The 14,014-nt window shown below is 39.4% G+C and overlaps 1 protein-coding gene across 1 annotated transcript in view; it reads right to left on the bottom strand.

The window, feature by feature from the left end:
• TMPRSS7 (transmembrane serine protease 7) overlaps positions 1-10,327 on the bottom strand; it is a 30,518-nt gene extending 20,191 nt beyond the window's left edge. The window contains 7 exon segments of the mRNA XM_032204907.1: positions 530-568; positions 1,438-1,631; positions 1,801-1,868; positions 5,621-5,751; positions 6,527-6,719; positions 10,090-10,206; positions 10,208-10,327. Of these exon segments, the coding sequence (XP_032060798.1) occupies positions 530-568; positions 1,438-1,631; positions 1,801-1,868; positions 5,621-5,751; positions 6,527-6,719; positions 10,090-10,206; positions 10,208-10,327 (862 nt within the window).
• Between the last annotated feature and the right edge of the window lie 3,687 nt (positions 10,328-14,014).

Genomic DNA, 14,014 nt, shown 5'->3' with positions numbered 1-14,014 from the left:
ACCAAAGAACCCCACCGGGAAACGTAGAACACAAAACCAAGGAGGTATATGAAGAGTGTCTCCCATTACCCTGGAAAAGTTGAACTACTTAGACTAACTTCTGCTAGGGATCTCATTCAAAAGAAAAACACAACATTAATCTCGGAGAAAATGGAGTAAATGATGATAAAGGATGGATAAAAGCATTACTATTGTTCAGGGTGAAAGCCAAAAAATAGATTCAAATCCAGTGCTGCCCAAGTTAGAAAAAAGCTGGAGTGAATAGAAAAAAGTGAGTGACAGAATTTATTTCCCATCCTGCCACCAGGCACAGCTGAATTTTACCACTCAAAATAAAGGCGGATAGTTTATGTATTTGCCATATGCAGGACTCTTGGACCCTCTTACAGCAAAGTCAGGACATAAATACCAAGACTGAATTTAACCCTTTTAAATTAACACTAAGTAATATCTTTGTGTCTGAAGACATGAATGAGGAGCTTTGTTCTCCACCACACTTCTGCCACAAAATTGCCAAGTAGTGAATTACCTGTTCCTGTTGTTGACCAATAATCTGACCGAAGACCTGCTGCATAGAAAAAAAGGTTTTGTGAGTCTTCTAATATGCAGAACATCCAGAATTCAGTGTTTGATTCAATCACGCTTCACTAAGCACACAGAATAAAACAGCTCTCGATGTGGGAGACTACTCAATCCCACACCATCTCCACAAATTCTGCTACCATCCTTGGAAGCAGCTGTCATGTCCCCAAGCATCCTCAGTGCCCGAGGGATGAGGGTATTGCTGGTCAATTGAGCAGTCCAATTTAATTGAAGGCCTGAGGCAGAAAAACCCAGGGAGTTATTTCCCCACCCTTGGCCACAAACTCTTTTTCAGCTTTCAGCTGGGCAGAGCTGTTCAAATGAAGCTTGTTCCATCCTTTATTTGTAGAGCTGAAAATCATACGCTACTTTGTAACTAGTTAGATTAAACAGGTTCTTGAACCTGTCTTGGTTATTTCCTCCACAGACAAAAACAGCACAGGATATAGAAACTGTTTAATGAATAAGCAGCTTTATGTTTGCATTTTTTTTAAATCTAACAGAAATGTAACAACAATCCCATTTTCCATGGTGATGCTAAAGTTTGATCCTTGTATAGAATAAGACACTTCATCTTTTAATACGTTTTAGGTTGCAGCCTAACCCAAATTTGAGCTGGCTACGAGTTGTCAGGCTTAGCTCCTGAGTTAGAACATAAACTTTGCATCAGTGACAAAACCATTTTGTACCTTAATATGACCTCCAGTCTGTTCTTTCCCCCCCCCCCCCCACCAGTCCCACCATAAGAGACACAGGATAAAGACTTTGGTATATTTCTAAAATCTGCTACTCTGAGATAAATACTTGTTGTTAATAAGTGCTTCTTCAACAGTAGGGACACATGCTTTTACTAACCACTTAGCACAATGGAGTCCATGTCAACCGCGAGACCCTGAAGACTTCCCACTGAGGTGCGGTTAAGGATGCTTGTCTGAATGGAGTCCTTTAAAATGGCAGCCACGCAGTCCTCACACAGCACTTGGCCTTTTGGCTGCGGTACCACAAATACAACCCAGAAGTGGATAAGAAGGCCTCCATTATTGTTGTTACTGAAATAATAACAATAAAAAAAAACACATGGATTACCATTATGCTGAAAACTTTCTGAAGACCACACACACACACAAAAAAAAAAAAAAAAAAAAAAAAAAAAGCTTCTCCTGTGGGCTCATTACGCTATCCAGCAAAAACACAGACACATTAACCACAGTTTTTTACCTGACTTCTGAAACAATGGCCTGCTTATAAAACTTGGAGAAAGAGGATGTTCTGTAAACCAAGTTCATCTGAAAGAGAAAGTATAAAGCCGGTGAAGATTAAGCATTGTTGAAAAACAGGCATACCTTGAGATATCCTGTGCCTGGGATGTCCCAGGAACATGCTCTCTTGCACCAAAAGGAAGCCATGAACCCACCTGTCCTGATACACAGCAGATATGCTGGGCAGAGCAGCAAACATGATTGGGCCAGCTCTGCCACGCATCCCTACCAGCTCCAGCACCCCCAGCAAACACCAAACCTTCTGCACGGGGCCAGCTGACACATACAGTGAACACTGGTCCAAAATAAATGAGTTTTGGAAAGGGTGCGTGTTCTTCTTCCAGAAGAATCTCAAGTGCAGGGGCCCACCCTCTCCCAGTGCCAAACATTCTGAGCCAGTCATTGGGAAAAGAAAACAAGCCTCTGACGTGCCATGCAGCGACTGCCACTAAGGTTCAGGTAAGGGTGCGTCCAAGCTCTTCAGCAAAGCCATGGTATGGCTGGGGCCAGAAGGGGCCTCTGGAAATGCAAAACACTGACCCCTCCTCTCAGAGCAACAAGGGACAGCTACAGCCCCCAGAGGGGGCCAAATCCAGGTGGTCACATGGGGTTGGGCTTGCTGTGCCTTTTTTTTTTTTTTTTTTTTTTTTACACTTTTTTTTACTTCTGTTGCTAATTTTGTTCTTGTTTTGGTTTTGTTTTTATTTCTGTTTTATGTGTATTTCTGTACTTTTTTGTGTGTGTTTGTGTTGTTTTTTAACTTTTTGAGGGTGTTACTTTTGGGGATGCTTTTTTATTTATTGGGGAGTTGTTTTTTATCCTCTTTTTTTTTTTTTTTTCCTCCCCTTCACTGCTTTTCTTTGTTTTTCTTTTCTCTGTTTCTTTCTTATATTCCCTTTCCTTTGATTCTTTCATTAATCGTCAGTATTTTTCTGTTTGTTTTGTTGTTGTTGTTTTGTTTTTTTCCTCTTTAGGAGGGATTCTTTTTTGTTTGTTTTAGTATTTTCTTATTTCTTGGGGAGGCTATGAGGGGTTCTTTTGTCTTTTTTTTTTTTTTTTTGTAATTTTATTAATGTATTATTACTATTCTTTGTTAGCTTGGGGAATTGATCATTTTTTCCTGTTCTATTTTGCATTTTGTCTTTTTTTCCATTTTCTGTATTTTTATTTTATTTTAAGTTGGAGTATCGTTTTTTGTTGTTGCTTTTTTCCTTTCTTTGATTTAGTTATTTTCTTTTTATAGGGTAGAGATTTTTAGGGAGTTGTCCTTTTTTTCTGAGGGAGTTTTAAAAGTTTTTAAGATTAAATATTTTCTTTTTACTTATTCTGGTTGTTGCCTTCTCTTGGTTTTGGAGAACAGGGGATTTTGCTTGCTTTTTGTCGTTTTTTTTTTTTGTTGTTGTTGTTTTGTTTTTGTTTTTTTTTTTTTTACATTTTATGTATTGTCATTTTGTATTGTTTTATGGGTATTTTAGTTAGTTTTTTTTTTTTTTTGTCACTATAGTTTGGGATTTGTTTTCATTTTTTTTTCTTTTGAGGGGTGTTTTGACTTTCTTTCTTTCTTCTGTGTTCTTTGGATATTTTTTCCTCGGTTCTTCACCCCCTTTTTCTGTTTTTGTTTTTACTTTTTCTTTTTGTTATTATTTCTTTACTTTTTTGTAGTTGGATTTTTGGTGGTGGTTTTATGATTTTTTTTTTTTTTTTTTTTGCTTTTAAGGCAGTTGCTTTTATTGCTTCTGTTTTGGGGGGGAATTTTTTGTTCTTTTTGTCTGTCTTTCTTTTTATTTTTTTTTTTTTGTCATTTTGCTTTCTTGGTTTCGGGTTATTTTACTGTTGTTTTTATGAAGTGTTTCTTTTGTGATATCTTTTCTTTACTTTGTTTTTCATTTTTTTTGTTTTTTTTTTTGTTTGTTTGTTTTATTTCTTGCTTCTGTTGTGTTCTTGGGTTGAGGATTTTTGTTTGTTTGCTTTTTGCTTTTGTGTGTTTTGTTTTGTTTTGTTTTTTTTTGATGGTGTCTGGTTTTGGAGGGTGTTTTTGTACACTCGTTTTTAAGGAGACAGTTCAGGATTGCTTTAAGGGGTGTGGGTTGTTTTTTTGTTTGTTTGGCTTGTTTTGGGCGAGCTGTTTTTTTTTTTTTTTTTTCAGGGGATTAGTTATCTTTTAGGTATTTTTTTCCCCCCCCCTCCCTTGTTTATGGGCAACTTCCTGCCTTTTCATTCCATTTGTGTCTATTTTTTTTCCCCAAGTAGCAGCTTAGCATTAATATATTTCTTTCCAATATAGTGTAAAATATGTGAAGAGTGGAAAATTCTGCCCCTTTCTTGATGCAGGACAGCCTTTGGGAAAGCATACTCCCGCTTTCACCAGTTCTTTAGATAAGCACGCGACGGTAACCTTCCTTATCCTTGTTGAAGGAGGCACACCACTAGCACCACCAGGTGGCACGTACCTCAAGCTGTTCAGCCTCGCTTCCTGCTGCTTAATTAATGCCCACGGGACTGTAACTAGGATTCTTTTGAAGCCAAGGCTCTCAAAGTCAAATGGATGTTAGTCCATAATCTTCATCATTTGACACCAAGTTGGAGCAATCAGTTTAAGGGCCTAAGTAAAATGAGCAGAGCTAAATCTGTCTCCAGATTAAGCTATGAGGGATTCTATCTATGTATTGCTTTTACTGTCAAAGGGGGAATGAGTCTAACTTGAGAGGTTCTTCAGCTATTGTTCTAGAGACCTCTGACACAGAAGTCATAAACAAAAGTTTTTCAATTAGAACAAAAAAAAGACAAAAACCTTACAAACTCAGATTCCCAACATTCCTGCTAGCCTTTTTAGCCAATGGTCATGTAACTGAAATGCACATTATTAGCAGTGCAGAATCTATTGGTGAGTATTGGTTGAGATTAGAGAAAAAAATCATTTCCAAGTTATGTCCAAGTAGAAGACGGTGGCACTGGCAGTTCACATGTTCTTGTCTGTCACCTCTCTCTGCTGTGTGAGAAGATGGCAGGATGCTCTGGGACAAGAACAAGACAAATGGCCCACAGCAGGTTGAAACTGCTCCCTGGTAAATTGGGAGGGACAATACCTGCACTGCTCCCACCCCTGGCCTGTAAGCACTTTGGGTCATCAAGAAATCTTCCCTCTGATCAAAGAGCTCGCAAATAGGAGCATGAGTTCATGCTATAAGATGACCAAAACTTGGTAATTGTTCAATAATCTCTGGTTGCATTGAGACAGCCACCTCTGCCTGCTGTAGAGCAGCTGTAACTGCCTACGACTGAGTGCTGTTTCTGCTGTGACTGGTGCAAGGTGTTTGGGAGGAATAGTGTTCTTTGGAATAACTGGCATCAGAAGGAAACTAAGTGTAAAAGCATGAGAGCTGTAGTGTAATTATAGATGTTCTAAGACAGAAGACTGGCAGCAGATACCACTTTGAATGCAAAAGATTTCATCAGTGTCTCAAAAGTGGCAATTTTGAAGGTTTTTTGTAGAGCTCTGTTCATAGACTGGTTTGTGGGGAATAATGTGTAAAATTTTAGTCAATGTGTATGTCAAACAGACCTTTCCAAAATTTAGTTTGTGGTTAACAAGCTAAAAGCACCCAGTTCCTTCCTGCCTTCAGCTAGCCACATCTGCAGTCTTCTGAAAGGGCATAAGGAGGAAAATAAAAACTACACAATGCTACAGCAGACTCGATGGCACCTGAGATTTGCAATTATTGATCACAGCTCTGGTCTTTTTGCTACTTTTTGTTAACCAAGCAGCCCACTCATCTTACCACATGCTGCACGTTCTGCGCCACAGAGAGAAATTCTTTCGATTCCTTCTGCCTATATTCTGGGAGAAATTCTATGTTGGCAACACGAAACAGCCCAACAAAGTACAACACATCTTTGTTTTCTGCCTGAACTGCAAGAAACAAAGACAGACCCCAATTATTTTCAAGTAACAACGAAACATTTTTTTCTGATCAAATTTTAAACCAAGTTAATCTATTCAACCTTAAAGTGGAGAAGACTACCAAATCAACCTTATGTATTCAAAGACATTTTTTTCTAGATGAGTACCAAAATATGGAGACTAATCAAGCACCTGCTTCCTACACACAACCTAAGACACCACAGTACAAACCAACTGTAACAGAAGTCACATCAGCATCCAAGTTCAAGAATATCCCTAAGGAATCTTAGGCAGCACTTCTTTAAAACAAAAGAAAACAAAACAAAACAAAAAAAAACAAAACAATTACAGATCAAGTATTTGCTTTCCATATTTTACTGTCTTTTTAGCCTTTTAAAATCTATTCTGCCTAAGGCACAGATATCTTACCCAGTCTCTAGCAGGCCAAGAAATGCAGTGGAGGTCAGAATCTTTGTGGAATCAAGTTAGGGGAGTTGTCTACACAATTAACTAGCGCACATACGCAAAACTTTTGTGTAAGTCTTGGGTTGGGAGGGGTGTGTGGGGGCTGGAAATCACACTTCCTAAAACAGCAGTTGTGCCTACTGCTATAATTCCTTGTTCATTGAACCCTGTGAAGCGTAACAAAGGTATTCCAGGTTTTATGCTTATTTTAGGAAGAGCCTTCAGAACAAGTGAGATCCTACAAGCAACTGGTATATAAAATAAAAGTGCTACTAGGAGTAGTGATATTTGAAGTCAGTGTGAGCTTTCAGCAACTCACCAATGAAGAGCCAAAGTAAAGTCCAGGTTACAACTCCTAAAATAAATAGAATGAGGGTAAAAATAATTATTTTGTTTTGAAAATTCCACAGCAACTTCTCTTTTTTCTTCAATTTGTCATGTTTTTTCCTTGCCAGAATCCTCTTTGCCAACTTATCTTCTGCAGATACCATTTGGACTGAAATGTTGGCTACCTAAAACAAGGTGGAAGACAACAAGCGAATGTGGAACATTGCAAACAGCAGCTGACTGACCAACAGCTAGAACAGAATCCCACACACATTTTTCTGTTACTCACATACAAAACTATTGTTAATACAGTAGCAGTTTAAAACTGCAGAGAAGTAAGGTCCAGACGCTTGCAGATACAAAACAGTCCAACCCCATGGCATACAGAAGTAAAAACACAGCATACCCTAGGATAACAGCTCACCATGCAACAGCCATCTAACATTAACCATATGAACAAATACATATATCCTTGGGCATCTTTCATTAACATAAATTAGCCCTATTTTGTCTAAAGGACAGGTAGCCTTGAAATACCTTGCACTGGCTGCAGCTGAGATGTATATACATACACAAGTACTGCAGAACAGCAGCTTTTCACTGGTGGCTTGCTAACGTGACCTAGCAAGCCTTCTCACTACCCAAACATTTGCTGTTTTGATGCAAGTTCTGCATACAGGCAGACATATGTCCAGTCAGTCATTCCTCCATTTGTGTGAAGCTGGAAGAAGGTGGTATTATGATATTCAAGTAATCAATCCTTTTCCATATACACTAACTTGTCCTTTACATGCTAAGTAACTAGGAAACACGTGTACGCACACTATTCATGCGTCTTCCCAGCCCATGGTCAAAACATGACTGCTGTTCCAGAAACAAAACCACTTCCTTCTCAGGCCAGCTTAATTAATTTCAATGACATTTTCAAGATGGATCTCACCTGTGGCTGGGACCTACTCAGAGCTACATGATCTCCCAGGAACACAAACCAGAAGTCTTTGACACAGCCTGGTGCATCATTTGTTCAAGGTGCAGGTGGACTCACTCTACTGAGGGACAGACTCCTGCCCCATCATCCCTCCACTTCAGTGCTCAAACACATGGAAGAGCTCACAACCACGCAAGAACAGATGCACATATAACAGCACATGCCTCATCTAGGGCAGATCTGGCTGTTCTTTGAGCTGAGTAGTCCTCCTTAGCATCTACAGAGCTACAAGATGTAGACATTGAGGAGAGTGACTGCAACAAGTTCTCAGGCTGTTTGACAGCATCTTGTCTTCAAAGCCTCTCAGAAGGTACATAGCAAGAATCTGTGGCCTACTGTAGAATGAAAGATGTGAGCACAAAACTCATTGTTCATCCCTATTTTTCACTGGAGGAGGGAGAACACTATCAAAGTCAGGAAGCACCTAGCTAAGAATTGCACTCCAAATTACTAATGTGGGATGATACATTCATTCAGTGACTATAAAAAAATAAACACATGCCTTTGGAGCTTAACACCAAGGAAATGCCAAGCATAAATACTAGCCGTTTGCCAAAGCACTGCCATGAAATCAACTGAAATAAGTTGTTTCCTTCTTTCCAGCAGTGTTAGAGCCACTTGTGAATTATTATGTCTGGTTATGAGCCCATCAGTACAACAGATACATTGATAAACTGGAGCGATTCCAGGGAACAACTACTGAGAAGTGAGGGGCTAAGACATGTATTGCACAGTGAGAAGCTGAGTGCTCCAGGGATATTTAGCTGTAGATGAGAAGGCAAAAATCAATGCAAGTAAAGCTAGTCATAGATTTCCCTGCTTACTGTGGCTTACAGAAAACACAAAACCACTATTTTCTCTGTGATATACAGTGAAGAGAGCCACAACAGTCACATGTGGCAGCAAGGGAAATTCCTTCTGGACACATGGAAAATAAAGTATTTCACCATGAGGGCCAGGCACCTGGGCTATACCAGCAAGGTCAGGGAATCTGCATCCCTACATATACACACAACTCAGTGGGACAAGGCCCCAAGAGATCTGGCCTGACCTTATGCTAGCTCTGTTTGGAACAGAAGTGTTCAGTAGATCCCCTTCAGAAGCTTCCACGAGCCTAACTTTTTCTATGATTCTCTAATATTATGCCTTAGTAATACTGTTGGTAAGAGAGCTCTGTACATCCTCACAGAGAGGAAGAACATAAGCTCTGTCATTACAAAGATTCTCCTGCAAGGCCCATAGTCAAAAATAACAGCAACCTTTCACTTCAGTGTTTAGAGTGTACAAAGGTGAGTTGAACAATGAATAAATTGAATATTAGAGTAATAAGACCCAGTAGAATGCTTCACAATTTCCTCAAGCTAAATGGGAAAATATCCTGACTCTCATCTTCTGTCTAGGTAACTAGACAAAGTAACTACCAGCACTTATTTTTCATAAGTGCTCTTAAAAAGGAGTAAGTTTGCCTGTCTTCCAAATGTATTTGTTTTTTTAACTTGAAGTACAATTATGTGTAAAGATCAAAACCAAACTGCTTGTTTGTTTAAAGCTATGATCTGTCCTGTTAAGTTCCTCTATAGTCTCAGGTGTTCATTAGGACAACTTGAGACAGCTTGATGAGCTCTCAGCTCTAACACCTGAACTTAGGGCTGCTTTATGGATCAGTGGGGACACTTGCTGCTTTTATCAAGACTGACACAAGAAAAACATATTTAAGTTGTTCTATGTCATTCTCATTGATGTCTGTAGAGCTAACCAGACAGATTCATTCTTAAAAATTAGGTACAGAGATCTCTGTCAAGGATCAATAAAGACTGCTCAGGATTGACACCATCAGAATATAAATGTATGCTGGGAACAATTAATGTCTTCATTCCATCTACTCCAACTGTAATCTTTTTTTTAAAAAATGCACTTCATGTATCAAAGCTTGCAAGGCAGACTTCTGTTACACGGGATTCAGAGCAATACTGAATATTGTGCTCCACGTTATAAATATTTCCGTAAGTTAAATAGCGTAACATAAACACTTTGTATTAAGGAAAATAGCAAAGTTATGCTGTTCCCTTCCCTGAATAAAAATCACAATTCTTAATTCATTTTTTTTTTTATTATTATTATTTCCTATATTCTAGAAGCGGTTTCCAGCTAAAATTCCAGTTTGACTATCACTATATACTGAATTATTTAATCCCTTTGTTGTCGTGGGTTAACAGTCATGCAGTAATCATCTTCCGTATCTTTTCAGGAATAAACAAGCACTTCACCTACTCTACTGTTTACTTTCTTGCCTAGCAATCGATTTCTTTTTGGAAGAACATTACACCAACATTAGCCTTTCATATTGTCACTCTAGCAATCCCATTATTTCAGCCTGAAAATACATGTTGTTAAAAATCCGAAGATACACTAACAAGCATTGACATTTTCAGATTGAGCTGTAAAATATAAAAGGTATAACAAATCCAACCAGAATGTCAAAGTTAATACTTGATAATTAGATCATAGCAGATCTAATAGTCTGAAGAAGTGTATGAAATCAAGAATGCTTAAGCCAGCCTACTTACACTTAGTTCATCTTCAGGTTTAGCTGCTGGGTGATCATTTTTTTCATCCATTCTAGAAGAATTAATTTGATTGCTTGTCCCAGCTAAAAAAATAAAAGTTAAAAAAATAAATATTAAAAGCCTTGCACTTTTCCCCTAGGCACTGCTCTTGCTTCTGAAGCTGAAGACAGCTAACAGCAAAGACCAGGACCAAAAGAGGCATCAATTTACTTTAATGAGTTTCCAATTGTAATCTCATCTGCCCTGTTGCTCATTTGTGAATATTAGAAGATGCTATCAAGTAACTTTAGACATCAAAGTCAGTCTGAATAGAATAGGCTTTTCATAGTCTTTTCTTTTAAGCTGAAATAGACTCCAGCTTGTTAACACATCAAATCAGTGCTAAAATCTATGCATCATTAAAATCTAATCAAATTAGTTGCCATGAACAAGAAAAAAAGTAGCAAGTAAAAGAAATGAGAGCAAAATTATGCAGCTATAAAAAAGGAAAATAAATGTAAGCATCTTGAGCAAGAGTGCTGCATATAACAAATGACCATTTCAAAGAAAAATAGCATTTTTGACTCTTACAGGATGTTGTGGGGTACCTTTTGAAAACTCAAATTTGCTTATTGCAACCTAGAAATAAGCTTCTCCAGACAACATATTTTGAGTTGTTAAAATACAACAGGCTTCCAACTGAGACTCCTTTCTGCAACCAAAGGCAGGAAGTCACTTGTACCATAACAGTCCCATCCTACTTTCTTGGGTAATTAAATATTTACAGACTATGTAAAACAGTACTTTCCTGAATGGATGCTAACTATAGAGCTGTCTTTACTTTCAAGTGATTAACAGTTTCAGTTCCTTCCTTAGGACAAGTTCAGAAGTGGCACTGGCAACAGGCCAAGTTTTTATCATTAAAAATGTGCACATTCTGAGTTTATCTTCAAAGATATCAAACCTAGACTAAAAACCTTAACAAATTTAGCAACATAATAATGCAGATGTATAGAATGGAAAAGATGCTTGGAACTCACCTGTTACAGGTCTGGCTGCAAGACCTATGCTCAATAGGCATAACCAGCAATAGAATTATTATTATTATTATTATTATTTACTATAGGGCAAAGAAATCCCAGAGTTACATAATGTACTTGTAAACTAAGATACGTCTTGTCTGCATGTCCGTCTTTGGCTAATGCCCTGAAGCACAGTATTTATGCCCTCAGTCATTTTTTATTATTTCTGCTAGAACTGCAAATTGTTTTATCCATATCATATGATACCATAAACTCTGGGCCTTTTTAACTCATTAGTACTTTAAGAGAGGAAAAAATACCACAACTCACTTATCCTACATTACTATAATTCATCTCCCAGTTAAAAGTAAAACAACAACAACAACAAAAAAAAAGCACACCATTTTGCCAGAAGTAAAATAGAAGAACAGAATGTAGTTACAGAGAGTAGTGGCATCACCTTGAAGGATTCTCTTCTCCAGGCTGGACAACCCAAGCACTTCTCAGCCTCTCTTGGCAGGACATGCCTTCCTCTTACCAGCTCTGTTGCCCTCTGGAGGCATCCAAGGACCTTAACATCCTTTTTATATTTTGGAGACCATAACAGCACACAGTATTCAAGGTGCAACTGCACCAACACTACATACAGTGGGAGAATCATCTCTTTTGGCCATCTGACTATGTTTCATGAATCCTTAAGTGAGGTTTGCCCTCTTGGCTGCCAGGGCACACTGCTGGCTTATGTTAAAACTTCTGCTGACCAGCACCCCCAGATGCCTTTCTGCTGAGCTGCTCCCCAGCCACTCACCTCCCAGTATATCCATGTGTCCAGCATTATTCTGTCCCAAATGCAGAATGAGTTATTTTCCTTCACTGAACTTCACCCTGCTAATGATTGTCCAATGCTCCAATCTATCTAGATCCCTCTGCAAGTCCTCTCCTCCCCCCCAAGGGAGTGAACAGCACCTCCCAGTTCAATATCACGAGCAAACTTCCTGAGGATGCACTCCATTCATGCATCCAGACCACTGATAAAAAACATTGAACATAACCAGCCCTAAAACTGAGCCTTGAGGAACACTGCTAGTGACAACTGCATGCAGGCCCATTTACTACAACCCTTTGAGGTCCACCATCAAGCCAGTTCATCACCCAGCATAGTGTGAACCTGTTTATCTCACAGCTGAACAATTTATCCAGAAAGATGCTATGAAGGATGGTATTAACATCCCTACTGAAATCCAGAAATATTACATATACTGCCTTCTCTTCATCTATCTTATAATAGAAGGAGAACAAATTACTAAGGCAGGAGTTACCCTTCATGAGCCTGCGTTGACTATGCCTGATAATAGCTTTGTTCTTTAAGTACCTTTCAACATCTTCCAGGACAATCTTCTCCACAACTTTTCCAGGGACTGAGGTTAGACTAATAGGTCTGTTGTTTCCTGGGTCTCCTCTCACGCCTTGTTTGTGGGCAGATATAACATTGACTAGATTCTGGTCAGCAGGGACCTCCCCAGACTACCATGATCTTCAGTAAATTGCTGAGAGGGGTCCAGCTATAACATCTGATATAATTCCTTCAGCACTTGCTGGTGAACTCCATCAGGTCCCACGGACTTATGAATGTTGAGTTGATACAAGTGATCCCTTACAATTTCAGTAACCACACAGAGGAAGTCACTGCTCCCCAGCAGTCCTACAGTTCTGAAGTCCTGGTAGCCCAAGATCTGTCATTACTGTTAAATACAAAAACAAAAGAGGCATTAAATGCCTCTGCCTTTTCCTTCTCCCCTGATCAGCCCAATGTTTTCATTTGACATCTTGCTGTTGGCATACTTGAAAAAGCCTTTTTTATTGTCTGACACCCCAGCGGTCAGCGTCAATGCAAATCAGGCTTTGGCTTTTCTCCAGGCAGATGCAGACTACAGCTCTGTATTCTCCCCATGAAGCAAGGCCTTGCTTCCAGAGGTCATATATACTCTAGTTCAGCCCTAGTTTCAGGCAGAGTTCCCGTTCAATCAGGCTGGTCTTCCACCCTGCTTGCCTAACTTGCAGCACAGTGGGGTTGTCTGCTCTTGGGCTTTTAACAGGTGGCTCTTAAGAATCAACTGTCTCTTATGGACCCTTAAACACACTAGAGCAGATCCCAGGGGATGCTGCTAACTAGCTCCCCAAGAAGCTTAAAATCTGTCTTAAAGGCTAGGGTGGCAATTCTGCTGACCTTTTTTCTCTCCTTACACCAAAAAATAGTGAACTCAGCTTATTCATGATCACTGTAGCTGAGACACTTGCTGTCACCTCTCTCACAAGGCTGTTCTCTAACAACAGATCCAGGAGGTCTCCTTCCCTTGTTGGTTCACTCCTGTACTTGTGACATGAAGTCATCTTCACATGCTTCGGGAATTTCCCAGCCACAGCAGTACGATAATCCCAGTTAATGTCTGGGAATTTGAAGTCTCCCATAATGAAGAGGGCAACCAATGCCAGGATTTTCCCCAGTTGCCTACAGAATAGGCATCTATGTAATTGTCTCTCCACATTACGGAGAGGATTGAGGAAAACATCATCTGGGCTCTTGAGTCTTTTTGTTCTCTCCCCAGGGCCCTGAAATCTCTGTCACGAGACCAACACAAGGCATCAGGACTCAGAAGACCCCCTCAGACACCTCACAAGCCTCATACTCCTCTCAGCATACAGCAAATGCTGCTGCCACCACTGCCACTATTACAGGGGGCTACTGTGATGTGTGAGTGTTCTCCTAATGCTGAAAGCCTTCCACTAAACTAAGCACAGGGAGTTACTACCATACAAACAATATTTCAGAAGCTGATCCACAGATTAATAGAGCATTGTACAGGGAAACCCTTTGCCTTTGTCAGCATCAGTGTCTTCTGCATGATTATGCTTTAAGTTTTTAC

The sequence above is a fragment of the Aythya fuligula genome, chromosome 1, assembly GCF_009819795.1.
Source record: "Aythya fuligula isolate bAytFul2 chromosome 1, bAytFul2.pri, whole genome shotgun sequence".
In the NCBI taxonomy this organism is placed as follows: Eukaryota; Metazoa; Chordata; class Aves; order Anseriformes; family Anatidae; genus Aythya; species Aythya fuligula.
This window is presented reverse-complemented; position numbering and strand designations above follow the sequence as displayed.